Consider the following 23982-nt stretch of genomic DNA (forward strand, 5'->3'; position numbering starts at 1 on the left):
GAATGGTCAAACTTAGTCTACCTAGCGGTGTCCAGCGTCAGAAGAATATCTCAACTGCGAAGAATTGTCTTGGAAGATTCAATAGCTGATAAAATTAATAATGAAAACAACAGCGATGGTGATGTAATAAGAAAAAACTCTCTGGTTACAAACAGTGACAAAAAAAATAATCGCGATTTCGACCTTGATGTTGAATTTATTATTGAGTTAAAAAAAACAGCAGAATAATCACTGCGCGAGCTGTAATTGTATAATGCTATGGCAGTATTCGAATAAAAATTCAAGACAATTTACCGTAGATAGAAAAGATAACAATCGCGGTCATACACGTGATAATATCATGTTGACCTGTCTTGAGTGCAATCGACGTCGGGGTGCTAGTTAAGTGATGGAAATCACTGAAGTGATTTTGGCGGTAATTGCGTATCCTCAGGAATCACCTGTAATTGCTCACGTGTGAATCCACGTTGAGGAGCAGTTGAATCCAACCTATAGATTGCTGGTCTACCAGTGGATCTTGTCACGGTGGTTATCTTGTGTGTGGTAACACTCCAAATGGGATCAGTTGCTCTTCGTTTACCACCTTCAAGTTCACCTGGTTCATATAAATATCTAACTGTAACATTACCCAGTATTGGCTGTGCTGAAGAATCACGTCCTACGGGTATATGTTTTCTTTTTCTTTGTGATCGCGATGGCAGGTTTCATGTTGGTTGTTCGTGTGATCTCGCTATTTAGTGCAGCTATCACGCTTGGTAATCTTGCAACCCATTCGCGAGATCTCGTATCCTGAATGAATTCCTTCGCGCATTGATATCCAAATAACCGCTCAGCAAGTGTTCGATTGAATCGCTCAACAATTGCCTGATCGCGATGAATTTCAGTATGTCCTCGTCTGATGGTGACGTTATGTTGTTTCATCAACGATGATACTGCACCCTGAAATTCTTCGCCAGGATCAACTTGTAATAGATTTGGCCATCGCAGACCACGTTGATAAATTCGTTTAAACGCAGAAGCAACCTCAGATGCTGTTTTAGTCGTTAACAGTTCAGCATCTTTTTATCTACTTACAACATCAACTACAGTTAACGCGTACTTATATGTACGTCTTCGGATAGTATCATGTGGCAGAAATAATATATCAGCCTGATGAACCTCATTTGGCACACTAACATCGAAATGCGCAAAGTGAATTTGTTTAGGGTGCGGTAGATAGATTTGCCATATTGCCTGTCAGGATAACCAATTTTTAGCAGTAACTTTTGTAACTTTTGCTGCTTCAGCGAGTTTACTGATTGCTGCGCTACCTCTCCAATATCCTCTTGGGGAAAAATAAATCGGCTCCATTATAATTAATTATCAGCGCCTAATACAAGCTTAGATTTCATTGCAGTTTTTATTAACCAGGATGCTAACTTTTCTTTGAAAGATTTATCAGGGATGGCATCTAACGCATGAATTAATTTCACGTCCGCGAGATGGCGCTGTTGCAAATCCTTGCTTCGGTAATCTACATCATGAGCATGACACGCCTTATCAATAGCGTTTATCGGATACTCACCTGGATATGGCTGATCCTGAGCATCAAGTCTGATATCAAGTCGGGTTCCTGGACCACAGTAATTATATCCTGGAAGATTTTTTTCTCCTGGGTATTTAGCCCACGGTGTTCCTGGTAACTTGGCTAACTTGGTTGCGATATCACCTCCTTTTCTTTTTAATAAATTTAAACTTTTTTATACCACATCGTTCACACTTGCCTGTAAGCGCTTGTCGATTATTTTTTGTTCTAACTGTTTTCATATCCGCAGTTGGGGTATGTGCTGGGCATTTCACACAATATAAATTCATATTTATTTTATGATATATCTAATGGAGATCACCGACTTTTCTGCGTCAAAGCGACGAGAGCCAATCAAACATAACTCAGTGCTACCAAATTCAATTCGAATGATTATTATAGGTCCATCTGGGTCGGGTAAGACACAGTTGTTACTTAATTTAATAATGAAGTGGATCAAGTGGGATAAATTATATTTGATAGCACCATCAGTGGACGATCAGCGATGTTATCAGGTATTAAAAGATTTTAACGAAAGTGCAAAATCGATAAGTGAAGAAGACGTTATTGATTTTATAACTGATATTGATGAAGCACCGAATATCGATGATATTGATGGGAGTATTAATAATTTAGTCGTGTACGATGATATCATGCTGGACAAACAATCAAACCCTGCCAGGATATTTTCACGCGGCAGGCATAAAAACACCGATGTGATTTATGTAACTCAACGATATACACAAATTCCGAAAGTGATCAGAGATAACTGTAACGTTCTTGCGGTATTTAACGGCGTTGACGCACACACGTTACAAAATATTCATCGAACTTGGTGCAGCGGCGATATGGACATAAATAAATTCAGAAATTTCTTTAGTCGTGCTCAGGCAAAACCATACGGATTTGTAACAATAAATTTACATGATCCTCGGACACGGTATCGAGTTGGGTTGGATACAATTTTTAGTTAGAAATCCTGAAGGATTAAAAATATTTACATTTCTAGCAGCAGAGAGACTGAGCCACCAAGTGTTTCGTCTAGTAGACCCCGGAGTCAAGAAGTATTTTTATAGTTAGTTATTTTTCATGAAATAACTCTTCTAGTCAGCAGAGAAGGCTTATTTATCATAGTTTTCTGCATAGAGGGTTTATTTTGTGAAAAATGACCCTCTATCAAGAGTGTTCTCGATAGAGGGTTCTGTTGGACGGAATAGTTGGTGGGCTTAGTCTCTCTGCTGCTCCTTTCATTAGCTAACTATCCAGTAACTCCTGCATTCCACCCCACCCACCATGACTAGTACTAACTCTTTGGCAGTCAGACAACTTGACTAGTACAACTCTTTGGCAGTCAGACATGACCAGTACAACTTTGGCAGTCAGACAACCTGACTAGCACTATGTCTGTGGCAGTCAGACAACCTGACTAGTACAACTTTGGCAGTCAGACAACCTGACTAGTACTAACTCTTTGGCAGTCAGACAACCTGACTAGTACAACTTTGGCAGTCATACAACCTGACTAGTACAACTTTGGCAGTCAGACAACCTGACTAGTACTAATTCTTCTTCATAATTGTAAGCAAATGAATTCCCGTATATAATATTTTACATAAATTTCAATGTATTTGCAAATTAGTTCCCTTATATAATTTTTTACATAAATTTCAATGTATTTGCAAATTAGTTCCCGTATATAATATTTTACATAAATTTCGATGTATAGCATATAAATTCCAGTATATAATATTTTACATAAATTGCAATGTATTGGAAAACCTAAGATGACAAAGAATATCAGACCTGAAAGAAAAATGTAAATAACAGGTAACTTATCACAACTTGACAATACTTATTTTTAAACTTTCAAATGACTTTATTTTGAAGCTCAAGACCATGAGCTATTACTAATTAACGACTACCAACAAGACCATGAGCTATTACTAATTAACAAATACCAACAAGACCATGAGCTATTACTAATTAACAAATAACAACAAGACCATGAGCTATTACTAATTAACAAATAGCAACAAGACCATGAGCTATTACTAATTAACAAATACCAACAAGACCATGAGCTATTACTAATTAACAAATACCAACAAGACCATGAGCTATTACTAATTAACAAATAACAACAAGACCATGAGCTATTACTAATTAACAAATACCAACAAGACCATGAGCTATTACTAATTAACAAATAGCAACAAGACCATGAGCTATTACTAATTAACAAATACCAACAAGACCATGAGCTATTACTAATTAACAAATACCAACAAGACCATGAGCTATTACTAATTAACAAATACCAACAAGACCATGAGCTATTACTAATTAACAAATACCAACAAGACCATGAGCTATTACTAATTAACAAATACCAACAGTTGACTGAATCTTATCTTTGATTACTAGCTCAAAACTGACAAATTCTTTGACATCTCAACATAATGTATGTTCATAATACATGCATGTCGTTTGTCTAATCCTAGCTGAGCCTATAAGATCATGTTCACTTACATACAACTACAAATATTTACCAAACCTTTGTAACAAATATTTTGATTGATTGAATCTCCATCATATGACACAGAAATCTAGAAGCTATTAGCTCATAACAATAGAAAGGAACTAATTGTGTATTCATGCACCCTTCCTGTGTGCTTTGACAATATTTGTACATAATGATTAAAGTATAGTTGTGTTATTTATTTCTCAGGATTAATCATAATTTTTATAACTATTTACAATTTTAAGACTTAAACTTGATATTTTACAGGATTCATCAAATCAAGAAGCTAGAAAACCAATTACACACTATGCATGAACTGAAATGAACTGGCTTCATTTTGACCATAAATGTAGTGTATAACTTATTTTCAAGCTATACATGACCTAATTCATCCTGTAAAGTATCAAGTTCAATTCTTGAAGAGTTATTATTTAATGAAGTAAGCAGGCAATATACAAGATGTAACAAGACCCCCTTGAAGGGACTGATGCTCTACTGGCCAAAATAATTTCCTGGAATCCAAGATGACTGTTTTTTCTTTTTAACTACTGAGTACTGAAAACAGCTATGATATTCTTTAAAAACCTCATCATACAAAATTTTTCAGCACAACTATTTTCTTTTGCTTGATTTAACATATTCACAAAATACCTGTAAGATCAGTATTTTTTGTAAAATCATGAATAGAAGATCACTGAATGTGTTTCAGATGATGTCAAGCTATACCCACATGCTAAGTTTTGTGAAATTTGAAGATATTTTTTTAATAGCAAAGTTATTGAAGTATTATTATTCATGGTGCTCTTTAGACATATTCACAAACTGCACACGGGGCCCCGAGTGGCCGAGTGGACTAAAGCGCTCTCCTTTACGGATCACTACCATCTCTCCTCTGTCTGCGTGGGTTCGAGTCTTGGATTCGGCTGATGTAGGTATGTGAGAAAGCTTGCCAGTAGCTTCTCGTGGGTTGGTGGTTCTTTCCGCGGTTTTCCCGGGTTCTTCCTCCACCAATAACACTGTCCGCCATATATAGCCTATCGTGTGCTGAAAAATGGCGTTAAAACCTACAACAACAACAAACTGCATAAAATTATAAAATTCTATTCATGCTTGTTTGTGTTATTTAGCTCACAACCAGTACAGGTAAAAACCAGATTCAAAACCATTAACGTTGAAATCAATGTCAGAGGACTGTAAACATGTTTATTGCAATACAACTAAATACATGGTCTGCTCAAAATTTATCTGTAAATGTACAGCGCACTGTGCTTATGGGCTCATTGAAGTACAAAAATGCAAGCAATGACCTTTGACTTGACCTCAGTGACAATTAGGTCTGATGTTTTCTCAAAAAATTATTCCTTCACAAAATTGTTCGTAATCAGATAAACATTGTTTGCATTCAAGATCATTTAATTACTGTACAAAACATTTGAATACTGTACAAAGCATTTGAATAATGTATGAAGCATTTGAATACTGTATAAAGCATTTGATTACTGTACAAAGCATTTGAATGAAATGTTCAGGTTATTGCTACCATTCTTACAAGAGTAGTACCTGTAGTGATGATAGGATTTCTGAGATGGTTATGGTGCTATGTTAGAGATTATAAGAGAAGATTTCTTTTAGAACTATTTACATATTGCTATCATAGTGTTATCATGAAAACACCATGTTGGTACAACTATCCATTCAGTTGAAGTAGACTGGTATGAATACTTAATCTGCATGTATATTTTGGCTTTTATTCATAATTATATGTTAAATATATATTTAATTTGTATTGTGTGATTGATTTTTACCCATAAAGAGGGTGGACGTTTGGGCCAAGTGACAGCAAGATTTTAACTGAGACCAGCCTGGACATCATGATCGATGTCTGATTATTACTATTTTTTATTAAGAAACAATTAATATCCATTAGAAATCATGAAGTGAAAACCCTATGTATACACAACCATCTCATTGGTGTCAACTTGCATGGTTTACCCATAATTTGTACGGTTATTTCCTTTTTCGTCAGTGTACAGACGTACAACCATTTTGTAGTTTATTTTGTAAAAAAAAAAAGTTTAAATGTATTTTTTCATTTTGTGTGCACCTGGGACTCATGGCATAATTTGTTTTAGCACGAGAATTCAGTGAGACTATGGTGGCCCGAAACAACCAATCAAATCATACTCAAAACCACGCTTTTCCTTTGATAATGAAACGAGTTTCATTCATAGTTCAACTCCAGTGTGTGAAGATCTTGTTGTTTATCGCTCGGAGATTAGACACTAGTACTAATATTAGTACACTTACTCGTACCTCTACCACAACAAATCAAGTTGAGGCTACGACATCGTAGCTAATTAGACACCCACTCGAATTTCTAATATTACCTAACTACCTGAGTAGTAAGTATGTTTTCTTATTTTATACATTATTATTTTATTATTTATACTTATTACTATCAAATGCGTAAAAGTTGCATCAATTTTCATACTTTACAGAGTGTGGCAATCATGTTGGAGTAACCGTAATTTGTCCGACTTTTCCGTGTGGAGATAAAATTAATTTATTAAAATGTTTAACAACATACTAATTAAAAATAAATATTCTACTGATTTTAGCACCGGCATATTATCGTTCTGTTATAGTTTTGAGTTAAGTTTGTCAGATATGTAATGCAAACATGAAGATGCATTGCCATAATGACGGACGTAGATACTGTGACTCGAAAATATGTAACACTACCAATTTATATCAAGTTCGTGACCAAAATCGGCACACCATATAGCAAATTCATAACTTTTCAAAAACCAGATACGCAATTTTAATAGAAATGATCAACAGCTTACGAGGAATAAACTTCCAGACTGATACTTTGTAAAAAAAAAAAAAAATATATTTCTAGATTTCAATTTTTGGATAGCTCCTGGCGTAATATCTTTATGGGCACAAATATAAATTCGTAACATATTTGTAATTGGGAAATTTTCCTCTATTACATGTTAAATCTAAATTTTTAAAACAAATTTTCTTTATTTCTCTCATCTAGTTGAAATATTCCATCCATCAAATGGCTAAGCCTAACTCAAAGAAACGCAAGCTTGAAGACACTGACCGAGGTCGTGGCAAGTTTCAAGCTGATTAGATTAAAGTCTTCCCTGGCATTGTAGATGTATCCAAGTTAGTACTTTTTGTAAAATATTCAGTAAAGACATTATAGTGGTGGTCTCGAGCATATATGATCATTGATAGTGAGAGAAATATTTTCAAAATGGTCATGTATGGACATATAAGATGTACAAGGGAATGTTCATCATAAATCATTTTGATTTAGACATCATTTGAAGTATTTTAGTGAAAACCCTATATCAACATGACTATCCATTCATTAGGGCTAGCAATACGATTTTCAAGATGGATGATATGGTGACCATATTGGATGTCTGGGGGGTACCATATTGGATGTTTGGGGGGTACCATATTGATCTGGAACCACTAGCCATAATAAGAAGCCTTTTACTGAAAATCCTATGTAGATACAAACGTCTGTTCAGGACGAATAGTGATGTCAAGATTTTTGAGATGGCAGCCATATTGAATCTCTGAATCATCTTTTTCAGACCAGATAGACATCATAGGAAGTCCTTGTGAAGACCCTATATTTATACAACCGTCTAATTAGGAGTAATAATATAACAAGATTTTTCAAGATGGACACCATGGTGTCATACCTGCAATAAGACAATATGTCACACACAAAACATATATTTAAATCCCAAACCCACCCAATATGGTCAAATTTTAGAAAAACAAATTTTCAGTAGGCTGAGAGAGAGAGAGAGAGAGAGAGAGAGAGAGAGAGAGACAGAAAGAGAGCTTTCTTGGTACCACTATATATGCCCATAACCTCTATAACAGGTAAACAGTCTCACTTAATGCTGATAGAAAACTATCACCAAAGAGAAATTTTTATACCATTGATTGTCATAGAGGTGATTAAAATAAATTACCACCCTTGCACTTAACTAACTAACAATAGCAAGGGTGCTATGAATCAGGCTAATTTGAACAGGTAAAGTGGATCATACCCAGTTCATCTTAAGTTAATTAAGATATGCATGTTAAGGAAACAAAATTCTTACTCTTCATTCCTTTGAATGATAATGTTAAATCCATCTTTATTAAAAATTACTAGATAGTTTATAATCAGTGGCAATATTTCTTCAAAGTCAGATTTTAAATTTGTTGGAATAGTGTTGAATTGTGTTTCATTTTTGAAAGCAAAATGTAAAAAAGCGTCTGTGATTAAAAGAGAAAGATAAGATTCAGTGAAGCATGCAAAGCCAGCAATTCTAAATTTTAGAATTGGTTGACTTTGAGATTCAGTGAAGCATGCAAAGCCAGGAAATCTAAATTTTAGAATTGGTTGATTTATGAAGTGTAGCAGCAAGGGGGAGTGCTTTGTGTTTTACGCATGCTTCTTACACCATATTGAGATTAGTAATTCTAGAGTGTATGAAATATGTTACAATAGCAACACCACCCATCATTATGAAAATACACAAATGCAGAGTTCAGCCCCAAAACTAACAAACATGATTGAATATTCTAAGCAATGTGGCCAGTGCATGTCTGAAACTCTGAGCAAGATAGATACAAAAAGATCATTTCCTATCAAGAGAAAAATTCAACAAGAATTTCACACAAATTTGAATAAAAGTACCATCCAGCTTCTTATTAGAGCAAGGATAAACACGAATAATCACATTTACACACACACACACACACATAATGCTTGCATCACATTCATACACACATACACAAACACACATATAATGCTTGTATCACAGTCACACACACACACACACACACACACACACTGAACTGCTGAAAGCACAAAGACTGCATCTAGTTCAGACTATATTCCAATAGATTTCAAAGGCAAACACTTATTGTTTTCATTTAATGTATGTGCAGTTGAGATTATGTGTGTGCATATGTGTGTTGGTGTGGTGGTAACATCTGACAATGCTAAAAGACAGACCATTTTGTTTTTGAGAGGTGTGGAAAAATATTAACTGGCCTCCAAATGGTTGCAAAAAATATTTTTACTCTGATTTGAAGAAAAATAGAAGTAATTAGATGTTTAGCTGGCAAAAATAAACGATCTTGAGGTAAAAAAATTAAAATAAAAAATATATCCTGGTTTGAAATAAAATCCACAAAATATTAAATGACAGTCCCAACCTGGTTTGTCTACCAACTATTTTCAGTTTTAATGTGTAGTAATGATTCAAAGAAAAATATATTTTACATTTTTGTTTATTCAAATTGGATTTCCAGTAATTATCTTTGGTTTTTATACATAGGTAAAACATTCTGAATTATACAATTTTGCTTTTTGGGGATTGTGTTCAAATGATTGCCCTTAGGACTTTGAAACACGCTTTTGTAGTCTCACCCTCGTCACCCTCAACACTAAGAATTTGACAGGTATGCATGGTGGCCATATTGAATGATAGGTCAGTACTAGTTTCTTTATAACCAAATTGAAAGCCAATATAGCGCCAATATAGACGTCTTTTAGTGAAATCCCATGGTTATATGGCTATCTATACCAGTCTCTTTATAACCAAATTGAAAGCCATCATAGGTGTCTTTTAGTGAAATCCCATGGTTATATGACCATCAGTACCAGTCTCTTTATAATCAATCGTAAAGCAATCGTAACTGTCTGTTAGTGAAATCTCATGTTATATTACCATCAGTACCAGTTTCTTTATAACCAAATTGAAATCCATCACAAATGTCTTTTAGTTAAATCCCATGGTAATACTCTCAGTAGTGTAGGAGGAGTGGTGATAAAAACTTAGATTTAACAAACAACAGACAGTGAACACAGACAACGGACAGTTAACACATACAATGGACAGTGAAAACAGACAACAGATAGTGAACACAGACAATGGACAGTGAACAAAGACAACAGACAGTGAACACAGACAACAGACAGAGGGAACGGACAGTGAACACAGACAACGGACAGTGAACACAGACAACGGACAGTGAACACAGACAAAAAGTCATAACGTCAATTCCTCTGGTCCATAACCAGTGAAGCTCAAAATTAAGACATGCTTCACTAAGTAATGAACTTACAGTATATACTTACTCTGACAAAGTTCCTTTCTTCTTGAACCCCGCTGTATGGTGGTGGTATTGACTGGACACTGAATACATTCCTTCTGTCCATATCCTGACTGATAAAATCCTATGTGACATGTCTCACACATGTCAAGACCTGTCTCAGAAAAACTACCTGGCAAACACAGCGCTGTCAAAATCAGAAGAGAGTAATTTTAACAGTTAGCCTTGCAGATTATGTGTACCTATCAACCTGTATTGTAGATTATGTGTACCTATCAACCTGTATTGTAGATTATGTGTACCTATCAACCTGTATTGCAGATTATGTGTACCTATCAACCTGTATTGTAGATTATGTGTACCTATCAACCTGTATTGCAGATTATGTGTACCTATCAACCTGTATTGTAGATTATGTGTACCTATCAACCTGTATTGTAGATTATGTGTACCTATCAACCTGTATTGTAGATTATGTGTACCTATCAACCTGTATTGCAGATTATGTGTACCTATCAACCTGTATTGCAGATTATGTGTACCTATCAACCTGTGTTGTAGATTATGTGTACCTATCAACCTGTATTGTAGATTATGTGTACCTATCAACCTGTATCGTAGATTATGTGTACCTATATTGTAGATTATGTGTACCTGTCAACCTGTATTGTAGATTATGTGTGCCTATCAACCTGTATTGCAGATTATGTGTGCCTATCAACCTGTATTGCAGATTATGTGTACCTATCAACCTGTATTGTAGATTATGTGTGCCTATCAACCTGTATTGTAGATTATGTGTGCCTATCAACCTGTATTGCAGATTATGTGTGCCTATCAACCTGTATTGCAGATTATGTGTACCTATCAACCTGTATTGTAGATTATGTGTGCCTATCAACCTGTATTGTAGATTATGTGTGCCTATCAACCTGCATTGCAGATTATGTGTGCCTATCAACCTGTATTGTAGATTATGTGTACCTATCAACCTGTATTGTAGATTACGTGTACCTATCAACCTGTATTGTAGATTATGTGTACCTATCAACCTGTATTGCAGATTACGTGTACCTATCAACCTGTATTGTAGATTATGTGTACCTATCAACCTGTATTGCAGATTACGTGTACCTATCAACCTGTATTGTTGATTATGTGTACCTATCAACCTGTATTGCAGATTATGTGTACCTATCAACCTGTATTGTAGATTATGTGTACCTATCAACCTGTATTGTAGATTATGTGTACCTATCAACCTGTATTGTAGATTATGTGTACCTGTTCAACCTGTATTGTAGAATATGTGTACCTATCAACCTGTATTGTAGATTATGTGTACCTATCAGCCTGTATTGTAGGTTATGTGTACCTATCAACCTGTATTGCAGATTATGTGTACCTATCAACCTGTATTGTAGATTATGTGTACCTATCAACCTGTATTGTAGATTATGTGTACCTATCAACCTGTATTGTAGATTATGTGTACCTATCAACCTGTAGTAATGTAATGAAGCTGTGAAATTTGGCAAACTTATTTTGTTTCAAAAGATGGACTCCATGGTAAAATTATTTAATATGCAATCTTAACTTAATTCTGAAATATCATAATTAAGATAAAGTTACACATTCATGGGGCTTTTCTACATTATTTTATATCTTAAAATTGCCTCCTAAATACAGCATGCTTTTGTTATACAAATATTGTCTGAATATTAATTTAGTAATAGCATCAGATTACCAAAATTAAGTTTATATTCAATAGGACACAATTTAACCAAGCGATTCATTAATATTTCCACTTATGTTTACAATCAAAAGTTATCCAAACTGGACTGTTCTTCTGGTCTCTGATTTCACCCTAGAATTTAAACTATTACATTTACAGACTGTTAGGTAAGTAACTTATTACATAAGAAAATGTAATTTTCATTTTAAATGTGATTATACCAGAGCTCTTGACTTATGAATAGGTCATTCAAAGTCATTTTGATTTGGTCTGTAAAGATAATTCTGATTAGGTCAGACAACATAACTTTGATTAGGTCCGTAAAAATAATGTTGATTCTACCAGAGCTCTTCGCTTTTGATAAAAGTAATTCTGATTATGTGAGATAATGTAAATTGGATTAGGTGAGATAATGTCAATTTGATTAGGTCAGACAAAATAATTTTGATTTTGCCAGAGCACTCAGCTTTTTATTAGGTCAGACAAAGTAGTTGCATTAGGTCAGACAACTAATTTTGATTAGTTCAAATAAAGAAATTTGTATTAGGACAGAAAAATTAAGTTTGATTAGGTCTGGCATTGTTATTTTGACTCGATGAGAAAGTAAACTTAGATCTACCATAACTCTGCTTTTGATAAACTCAAAGGTCAGTCAAAGTAATTTTGATTCTTCCAGAGCTCTTGGCTTTTGACTACGTTAGGCTTTTTAGAATAGGTCAAAGAAAGTTTGATCAAATGAGGTAAATTAAATTTAATTAGGTGAGTTGAAGTAAATGCAATCAGGTAAGATAGAGTATATTCGATTAGGTGAGGTAGATTAAATTTAATTAGGTGAGATAAAGAAATTTTGATTGGGTAAGATCAAGTAAATTTAACTCGAGAGATAAAATAAATTTAGTTAGGTGAGATAAGTATATTTGATTAGGTGATGTTATGTATATTTAATTTGCCTTGGTTATTAGTTAGTTTTATTTTATTGTATAGCATTACATGCTAGTGTAATGTAACATTGTATGTTGGACTTGACTTTATCCAAAATTGAGTTCATTTCTGCTTGGCTTAAATTGTTTATTTTTGTGTTTTATTCATTGTAATCAACCAGTACATAGCTAAGTTATTCTCTATGTGCATGGGTTTAAAAATCAGTATTATTATTAATAGAAGAAGTAAATATGTTTATTTGGGTCTAGATTTTGGAATTTCCTAAGTGAATTATACATAATCCAGGTTATTGTTTTGTAAGCATCAAGATCATCTAGAAGGTTATTTTCCATTAGGTAATGGTTTCTTATTTTTGAAAATGCTAACTGTGACCTGAGGTCAAGTAGAGAATTATATATAATGTAACTGAGAGGATTTGTATAAGTTGCTTTAAGTTTATCTTATGTGTAGCACAGTCAAATTTCAGGTCAGCGTCATTAAATGTAGCTAACAGCATATATAATTTGTTTCACATGAAGTATTTAAATTTAGTTAGGTGGCTTTGGCTACATTTAATGACACTGACCTGAAAATGTACTGAGTTAGGCCTGCATAAAGGATAAAATTGACCATGCTGTGTAAAACTAACTAGCAAAATACCAAATAGCTCAACATCATGTGCATGTGTGTGTGCCTCTCTGACAATGTTTTTTATGGTGTGTTCTCAAAGATCAATTTTCCATTACTATGATTTTTGTTATATATTTGTTGTTGTTATTGTTGTTTGTTTTTAAAACAACTATGTCAGGCCACAGGAGTATAACATTTTATCAATAAAGTACGATGAAATCTCTGACAACATGAAATCAAATAGTACTGATAAACTGATTTAAAGTTGTCACATATTTCATCATATTTTATTGATAAAATGTCAGACTCCTATGGTCAGGCACAGCAGAAGACAAGGTTTCATTTTTTTAAAGTAGTTTTGAGTGTGTGGACACCTTGATTGAGACAACTGGTCTGAGATGACTATACTGAGATAAGAAAAGAAAGATTAGCAAAACAGCTAGATTTCTATGTCGCATGGGTGAGAAAAAGTAATTTAGGTGAGATGAAATACATTTGATTATGTGAGATAAAGTAAATTTGATTGGGTGAGATAAAGTAAAGCAAATTTAATTAGGTGAGATAAAGTAAATTTGATTAGGTGAGATAAAATAAATTTGATTAGGTGAGATAATGTAAATTGAGTTAGGTGAGATACAGTAAATGTGATTCTGCCAGAGCTTTTGAATAGGTCAGACAAAGCAATTTTGATTAAGTCATTCAAAGTCATTTTGATTAAGTGAGATAAAGTAATTATGATTAGGTCAGACAAAATAAGTTTGATTAGGTCTGTAAAAATAATTTTAATTTACCAGAGCTTTTGGAATTTGATTAGGTCAGATAAAATAATTTTGGTTAGTTCCATCAAAGTAATTTTGATTTTACCAGAGGTCTTGTCTTTTGATTAGGTCAGACAAAGTATTTTGATTATGTCAGACAATGTAATTTTCATTAGATCAGTCAAACTAATTTTGATTTAGTCAGTGAATGTAATTTTGATTAGGTTAGTCAAACTAACTTTGATTTGCTCCAAGTAATTTTGACTAAGTCAAGCAAAGTAACTTTTATTATCCAGTCAAACTAACTTCTATTCTACCATAGCTTTTATTATATTTTTCATTTCTGTGAAGATATCAATTTTAATAAATTCATGGTTCCAAAAGTAAAGAAAAATGTAAAATATAAAAACAACTTAAAATATAAATTTCTGAATTATTACTATGTTCATATTATGATAAGTCACAAAAAGTTCCTCTTTTAGATTAGACACGTTGGACACATACATGTGTATATTTCTTCATGTGATATCTCACTGTCACTTATTTAATTACTTTGCAAAGTTTTACTGACAATAAATATGCTTTCTCTTACCTTTACACTGTTCTGAACTTTTTGACATCTGTGATGTTGTGGAGGTTTTGTTGGGGCATATGAGGCAGCTGATTTGGCCCTCTTGGGGCTGGAATGTTCCCTTAGGGCAACTTTCACAGTTCTCACTCGTCACATTGAAAAATGCTCCAACTGGGCAATTCACTGTTTAGACAAAATTCATAGATTTACTTGCATTTTGTTCTATTCAGCACTGTAAATGAAAAAATGTTCACACGATTTACCTTTGTGTGTTTTATGATTGAAAACTTAACAGCAAATTTACATAAAAAAATATGTGTATGAATATTACAGACACTTGAACAGAATTTCAAGACAAGAAAAGACTAATCCACATTACCTAAAGTCAAACACTATACTGAGCATAATACCAGTACTCTCCCCTTAACAATTACTTTTCTGTATATTTTGTAAGGTTGAATCCCACAGTGATAGACATGCATTGATAATATCATCAACCATGATCCAATGGCATGTATGTATATACCACAAAAAGTATTTTCCTTTGTCTTTGTTAGTGCAGTATACATTGAAGGTGTGTAAACTGTACCATCATCATTATGCTGAACAAAATTATATCTGATTTTTTTTTAAGACTGGTTTTACCAATTATATGGTAATGAAACATTGGATATGCAAAAGGTTAAGTTCCAGAATGTTCTATGTGGCTGTCAGCAGTTCCTTCCGGAGAACAAGATATTCCATGGTCAAGAAATGTGTGCTCAGTAGTGTGCAATTTTTGCAAGTTTAACCAAAATGCAAAATGTCTCTTATGAAGGCATGTGTGTATATTATGGCAAATATGGATGTTTTATATCGATTCACTTCATAGCTATGAAATCACATATTATTAATATATCTGTAGTAATTTTTATATAATTTATTTTTTATATTGTATGGCAAATAAATATTTGCATTTACAAAGAATACTATGGAAGACTAGCAGTCTCTATTGCTCATGGTTATTCAGCCTGTGGTAGGTTAGCAGGCCATTTGGCTACAGTCAGCCTGTGAGAGGCTAGCACACCATATGGCTGCAGGTGTTGATCAGCCAGTGAGAGGCTAGCATACCATATGGCTGCAGGTGTTGATCAGCCTGTGAGAGGCTAGCATACCACATGGCTGCATGTGTTGATTAGCCAGTGAAAGGCTAGCATACCATATGGCTGCAGGTGTTGAGCAGCCAGTGAAAAGCAAGCATACCATATGGCTGCAGGTGTTGAGCAGCCAGTGAAAAGCTAGCATACCATATGGCTGCAGGTGTTGAGCAGCCAGTGAAAGGCTAGCATAAAAAATTACTGCAGGTGTTTTTCAGTCTATGAAAGGTGATCCATCCATCCAGATGGCTGCATATATTGTTCAGCCTTTGTAAGGCCAGTATATCATATGACTACAATTACAACATAATTAGCATTAATTTTTGACTCACCACAAGATGTATTGATAAGTACACTTCCAGGTTTACACATGAACTTGGGTTCTTGTGACATGAATGAGATGTCTACCAGTTCCAGTTGTTTGCCAGATATCTCCAGGTTAAAGTGACCTTGTTTAGCGTCATCTTTTAAGCTCTCTATGACCCGCTTGAAGGTTGTGATCAGCATATGTTGTCTCTCATTGTCCACTTGAGGATTCCCAGTGGTTGGAACAGAGCCTAGGACAAACAAAGTGAGAGCATCACAGTGCCCAATAAAGACAGAAAAAAGATATGCCACTCCACTTTTCCTCCATCTTTATCTAGGTACCTAAGCTAAACTCAGCTGCATTCCTTACATTTAATACATTATATATTTTAAGTTCCTTTCTAACTGAAATAAGATAACATCCTTGCAATAAATTATCATTTACATGTCCTTCCGTGACCAAGTCAATAACAGTCCCTTCAATTGTCCTAAAACTATGGCTACTGTAACAAATGATTCCCCTCCAATCACTCCAAAGAACAATTCCTAGCTGGAGTGAAACAAATAACCATGTCTTTGTGCCACAGAAAGCTATCAAAAATGTTGTACCATTTACAAACAACTCATTATCCTGGCCTATCTTAGAAAGCCTTAATTGATCAAAATCAGCACACACACACACACACACACACACACACACACACACACATATATATATATATATATATATATATATATATATATATATATATATATATATATATATAATGCACTTTAATTAATAAAGTTTGAATATCTGCCTCCATGCAGTTTGAATATTTGGGTCCATGATGTTTGAATATTTGCCTCCATGAGGTTTGAATATTTGCCTCCGTGAGGTTTGAATATTTGCCTCAATGCAGTTTGAATATTTACCTCCATGCAGTTAGAATATTTATGCAAAATGTAAGGAATCAGCAATAGCAGCAGGGAGTGCGAACCCTACAAACTTTAGAAGGATCCAAATGTCGAAATAAGGTCTCCACAAGGAGGGGTTTCAACCAGAAATAACGTCGACTACGTTTCAAGAGGAACTCTCAAAAGATAAGCCTCTTTGGGAGGTCCTCCTCAGTTAGTCCAAATGTGGTTTCTGGTTGAAAAACCCATTAATGGCGCTTCAATAACAAATATTGAACCAACTCGTTGTCGTCGCCAGGCCATTCAGGATAAGTTATGACGTATTTATCACCGTCGAGTTTAAACTCTGCGCCGAACCCGTCGTAGATTGATTTAATCACATCAATAACTTCATCCATGGTGGGGGTTTTCTTGGTGTGTTTTGATTTTCTGGTCATTATTATCATTAACATATTTTTAAAACAAATGTTGGACAACACTTGGTTGGTGATAATACAGGTCTTAGATTTCAAATCTAAATCTTCTATTATTGTTATTGTAGGAACCCTTAGATTGACAATCTGAAAGAAAAAGTGGAGAAAGTGTCAGAATCATTAATAACAAATATAATTATATTTGATTCTGACACTTTCTCCATCCTGAGACAGGGTTTAGATTGACAATCCCGGGTCGTGTCAGGAGCTCAAATACGAGTTGTACCCGGTTGCTCGGATGGTTGGTCAGCGGGCTTATGGCGCCGTTGTTGCAGGTCAAAAAGCTTATTTGGAAGACTTTGATCTTTTTCCTGGCGTTGTTTTAAAAATTCTTCAACGGTTGGCGCAGGTTTCTTTTTTCTGTTGCAGTAATCAATGAGAGCATGATATCTAGGACCGCCACAATCACAACAGAGTTGATGTTCACCCCGGACACCTTTATTACACACCAAACACGGTTTAGGTCCCGTGGATTTATCCTTTCTTGCGGATATCATGTGAATACCTCAGAATTTCGCGTACGAATTTTTTTCCGCACGGTTTTGATGGTCCTTGTAGAAGCCATTTGCATTTGTTTGTGGTAAACAACGAAGTCGGCATTATATTACAGCTTATGTTAATTAAATTTTAAATAGTAATTAGACTTTTAAATCCATTCTATATATGGGCTTTAACACTGATATAATACATTCAATAGATCCAAGACTATATGTGTTGGAAATCCCAATCCGATGCGCAGAGACGATCGTGTATGTGTTTGATGTTATTCCTGACGATCAGTTAATCGATAACGCCAAGACTGATTTGTTTTATTTGCGAGAATACTACTCTAGATATCTTAGTTCGATACGTGATGTTGTTTACTTTGATCGGAAGTGTGACGCAATTAATATTCTTAAGATGCGAAGTTATGACGGCAGCAAATATATGTTGCCGGGTATCATTATACAACATTTTGATAAATTCTACATGTTTGTGTCCGATAAGGATTTTAAACTGATCTCGCCTGCATTTGCGGGGCAATCAGCTGTTACGGAGGTTATTTCTCGAGAACGACAACGATATCTTGTATTTGATATTGATACTAAACAAATTAACACCGACGACGTGATTGAGTATTTTTCCGAGCTATGCAACGCTGCCAACGATGAAATATTATTGTATGAAACGAATAGCGGTTATCATGTGCTTGTCAAATCGATTACAGTTAGTTTTGACGAACACGCTAAGTTGGTAAATACTGCAGCGGAACAAAATCCAAAATGGGCCATAGACAAACAAGCTGGACTTTATAGTATCAAGCTTTCCGGGACAAGGTCAAACAAATCTTTCTCGCAGTGTAAAAAATTATTCGTGGTGGTCATTTTACTGCCGCGCAATTACTTTTTTGTCCTGTTTCGATTCAATCAGAGTGCATGAAGGCTATCGAATTAATGATTCCCGCGCATGTATCCGATGATCTCTCTGAGGAGAAACTGGTTAAGATTTCTGTCGCGCTGACGGGTCAACCTGATCAAGTTCTCGGTGTGATAAATACCAGTATGAATAGATTAGCGGTATCAAGACGACCAGGACACTTTTGTAACATCTGTCACCACAAACACGGATACAACGAACTTAACGGATACGTAGAAATCAAATGTGACAACTGTCTTGTTTATGTTCATTCAGATTGTTTCATTGTTGTCTGTCCAAGAGGGTCTGGTAAAATAACAATTTCGCGCGGAGACATTGATGATCAAGTCAGTGCTGTTTTACAAGGAACATCAACTAATTATGTGATTGGTACCGTCGTTGACAAATTACCAGAATAACAACGAAATCTTGAATATATCAAGTATTTAATGTCTGCGAATTATTGTCGAACTGATCATCCTGGAGAGTTTCCCGATAGGATTCCAGATTGTTTCTACAAAGAACCGCCAAAACATCAATCAGGGTTAGATTGTAAAATTGTTCCTGATGGGGACTATACTGATGGATCAACTTGTGGAATGGGGAAAACCGAGGATGCTATGGCATCAATAAAACCAGGACAATCAAGGTTGCATAGTTATCGAAAAACTCTTACGGAAAAAATTAAGGCGGATTATGGATTTGAATCTTACATTGATATTGTTGGAGATATTGTGTTTAATCTCGGTGGATCTAGAAGTGTTATTATCCAAGTTGAATCACTAGCTCGTGTGCGGGGAATTCCAGATGTTATTACTGTTGACGAGTGGCACAGGATTCGACGCCAGTGTTTCTCCTCAGTGGTGCACAGTCGTCATCGTTGGGACAAGCTTGATGGATTAATCACTGCACCATCGCGAGTAATTGTTCTTGACGCGGACGCAGACAATGATGAGTTGGTGTTGTTCCGAGTTTAACTAGGACGATCTGAGATAAAATTTATCATCAACGACTATAAACCCGATCATGATAAGAAATTTATTGTGGAAAAAGCTCACAAAGACAATTTAGCTGCGTTGTTGGACTGTCTCGCGGAGGGAAATCGTGCCATGGTATTTACCCACAATAAATCTCACACGATATCCTCCGTGGAAGGTATTGCACGACAATTACAACATCGAGGATTTCGCACGAAGTATTATCACGCTGAAACTGATTCAGTACAGAAGAAGAATGACTTTAGTGACATCAATAACGCGTTCAATAATACTGATGTGGTTGTGTTCAATCACACACTGGAGGCAGGAGTTAGTATCGTTGATGAGCGATTCAAGCATTTGTTTTTGTTTTCTGAAGAAATAGGTTCTTTCGAAGCCACAAACAAGCAATACACCGTTCCAGATATGTGTCAGAAATCCATTATTCTGCGGTGACCCAGCGCCACAAACATGTTTCATTGACTCGCATAATACAGGTCTTAGATTTCCAATCTAAATCTTGTATCGTTGTTATTGTAGGAACCCTTAGATTGACAATCTGAAAGAAAAAGTGGAGAAAGTGTCAGAATCATTAATAACAAATATAATTATATTTGATTCTGACACTTTCTCCATCCTGATACAGGGTTTAGATTGACAATCTAATGCCTTGCCATTATAACGCTATCCATGTGTCATAGAAAAAATGTATGATAATGTCTGATGACCTTTTTACGATTTGACAAGCACATGATAACCACTATTCGTTTCAAAAAATAATATTTCATCGTTGGCAGCGTTGCATAGCTCAGAAAAATACTCATTCACGTCATCGGTGTTAATTTGTTTAGTATCAATATAAATACAGGATATCGTTGTCGTTCTCGAGAAATAACCTCCGTAACAGCTGATTGCCCCGCAAATGCAGGCGAGATCAGGTTAAAATCCTTATCGGACAAAAACATGTAGAATTTATCAGAATGTTGTATAATGATGCCCTGCAACATATATTTGCTGCCGTCATTACTTCGCATCTTAAGAATATTAATTGCGTCACACTTCCGATCAAAGTAAACAACATCACGTATCGAACTAAGATATCTAGAGTAGTATTCTCGCAAATAAAACAAATCAGTCTTGGCGTTATCGATTAACTGATCGTCAGGAATAACATCAAACACATACACGATCGTCTCTGCGCATCGGATTGGGATTTCCAACACATACTGTCTTGGATATATTGGATGTATTATATCAGTGTTAAAGCCCATATATAGCATGGATTTAAAAGTCTAATTGCTATTTAAAATTTAATTAACATAAGCTCTAATATAATGCCGACTTCGTTGTCTACCACAAACAAATGCAAATGGCTTCTACAAGGATCATCAAAACCGTGCGGAAAAAAATTCGTACGCGAAATTCTGAGGTATTCACATGATATCCGCCAGAAAGAATAAATCCACGGGACCTAAACCGTGTTTGGTGTGTAATAAAGGTGTCCGGGGTAAATATCAACTGTTGTGATTGTGGCGGTCCTAGATATCATGCTCTCATTGATTACTGCAACAGAAAAAGAAACCTGCGCCAATCGTTGAAGAATTTTTAAAACAACGCCAGGAAAATGATCAAAGTCTTCCAAACAGCTTTTTGACCTGCAACAACGGCGCCATAAGCCCGCTGACCAACCATCCGAGCAACCGGGTACAACTCGTATTTGAGCTCCTGACACGACCCGGGATTGTCAATCTAAACCCTGTCTCAGGATGGAGAAAGTGTCAGAATCAAATATAACTATATTTGTTATTAATGATTCTGACACTTTCTCCACTTTTTCTTTCAGATTGTCAATCTAAGGGTTCCTACAATAACAATGATAGAAGATTTAGATTTGAAATCTAAGACCTGTATTATCACCGAGCAAGTGTTGTCCAACATTTGTTTTAAAAATATGTTAATGATAATAATGACCAGAAAATCAAAACACACCAAGAAAACCCCCACCATGGATGAAGTTATTGATGTGATTAAATCAATCTACGACGGGTTCGGCACAGAGTTTAAACTCGACGGTGATAAATACGTCATAACTTATCCTGAATGGCCTGGCGACGACAACGAGTTGGTTCATTTTTGTAATCGAAGCGCCATTAATGGGTTTTTCAACCAGAAACCACATTTGGACTAACTGAGGAGGACCTCCCAAAGAGGCTTATGTTTTGAGAGTTCCTCTTGAAACGTAGTCGACGTTATTTCTGGTTGAAACCCCTCCTTGTGGAGACCTTATTTCGACATTTGGAACCTTCTAAAGTTTGTAGTAGTTCGCCCTCCCTGCTGCTGCAATTGCTGCTCTTTTCTGTCAGGAAATACTGTGTAGAGCTTGCCATATGTAACACAGATAAAACTTATGTTACTTCCAGTCAAATGAACAACTGTGGGACACATTAACATCAACTCCTATGTAAATAAGGTAGCTCAAGGATATAACACACACACACACGTGCACACACACACACACACACACACACCTCTATGTAAACTACATGAATGAAAGCTGTAAATGTAAATATTTTACAGCATTTATAACACATCAGGTTGACACTAATTGTATGTGACACAGCTCTATCAAATAATAATATCAGACTGGACCAGGAGTCAAGTGCAGCATGTGCCCTAAAACCAAAATACTTCATTCACAGTGTTCACCCACAAGACAATTTAAAAAATGAAATAGTAGTACTTGTATTTCTACTTGATGCCCTGTATTTGTGGCCCCATCATAGCTTTAATATGTAAGTCTTTTTGACATGAAAAATAAAGAATGTTCCACCTGGCTGTTTTAGTTGCAAAAGTAAAGACTATATTAAAACTGACTTTTACAAGCAGGTTTAGATCTCTTTGAAAGATGGCATTCTAAGTGATATAATTGTTTTTGAGGCAACAACATTAGATTTACTGGTGTGGCAACAACATTAGATTTACTGGTGTGGCTAGAGTGGGTTTGAAATACCTTAATGCAGCAAGAATGCTGAGGGCCAAAACAAGTCGTCCGAAAGTTCATGTCATATACTATTGGACATTTCTTTGCATTTTGCAAGAGAACTCTTACCCTCTAAATTAAAGTCAAATTTGACGGATCCATCCATGACTTCACCTCTAGGCTCCATTTTCTCAAATTTGTAGTCAGATCTCTTGACACGCCTTGTGTCCCTCTTTCTGCGTCCGAGAACAACCCTTATTCTGTTTAACTCTGTAGAAATAATAGGATTATGTCTCATTATATTTGTCAAAAATGTTCAAAAGGCAGAGATTAATTTTTTGCACATGGCTTATAATGGGTTCTTTTGAATGGGACTATTTTTCCATATGGGATTAAGAAATGCAGACGAATTCCATATAGTAGGTGATTCAGTTATTTTAAACAATAGGAGTTCTATTTTGTAGTCCACCTTTGTTAAGTATGAAAACAGTTTTAACATAAATCTTATCTAATCTATATTAAAATTTATTTTAATTGACTTTGATCTAGAATGTGGTTGGATATTTGAATGGATGGACACACACACATGCACACTAAAGTGATCGTTGTGTCAAGGATGTGCCACAGTGATCTCATTGAAAAGGTTAATTTTTTCTGAAATTGTACAACATCTGTACATGTTAATTAAAGGAATTAATACATGAGCTATATTTGCAGCCAGTCCCTGCATGGACATCATACAACTTTTAAAATTAAAAATAATGATCAAAAATTACCGTTCAGAATTTTAATCCCACTCAAACAGAAGCATTTCAAACTCACAGACATATTCAATAGCTATAACAAAATAGGCTGAGTTCAAGATTTCATGTCAAAATATTAATAACTTTTCGACATATTTTATCCAGAAGTTTTAAATATTTTGTAAATTCAAGGCAAGTCTCAGTACCTCTCTAACTAAAGCTTCGTATTCC

The 23982-nt window shown here is 35.2% G+C and overlaps 1 protein-coding gene across 1 annotated transcript in view; it reads right to left on the minus strand.

Annotated features, from left to right (window-relative positions):
* Positions 1-23982, minus strand: part of LOC149808233 (sushi, von Willebrand factor type A, EGF and pentraxin domain-containing protein 1-like) — a 167676-nt gene that overhangs the window by 79719 nt on the left and 63975 nt on the right. Inside the window, exons 13-16 of the mRNA XM_089975273.1 lie at positions 23138-23278; positions 16313-16537; positions 14866-15027; positions 10255-10416 (exon numbers count right to left, since the gene is read on the minus strand). Coding sequence (XP_089831399.1) covers positions 10255-10416; positions 14866-15027; positions 16313-16537; positions 23138-23278 — 690 coding nt within the window. The remainder of the gene's footprint in view (positions 1-10254; positions 10417-14865; positions 15028-16312; positions 16538-23137; positions 23279-23982) is intronic.

The sequence above is a fragment of the Sinohyriopsis cumingii genome, chromosome 1, assembly GCF_028554795.1.
Source record: "Sinohyriopsis cumingii isolate HCF-2022 chromosome 1, ASM2855479v2, whole genome shotgun sequence".
In the NCBI taxonomy this organism is placed as follows: Eukaryota; Metazoa; Mollusca; class Bivalvia; order Unionida; family Unionidae; genus Sinohyriopsis; species Sinohyriopsis cumingii.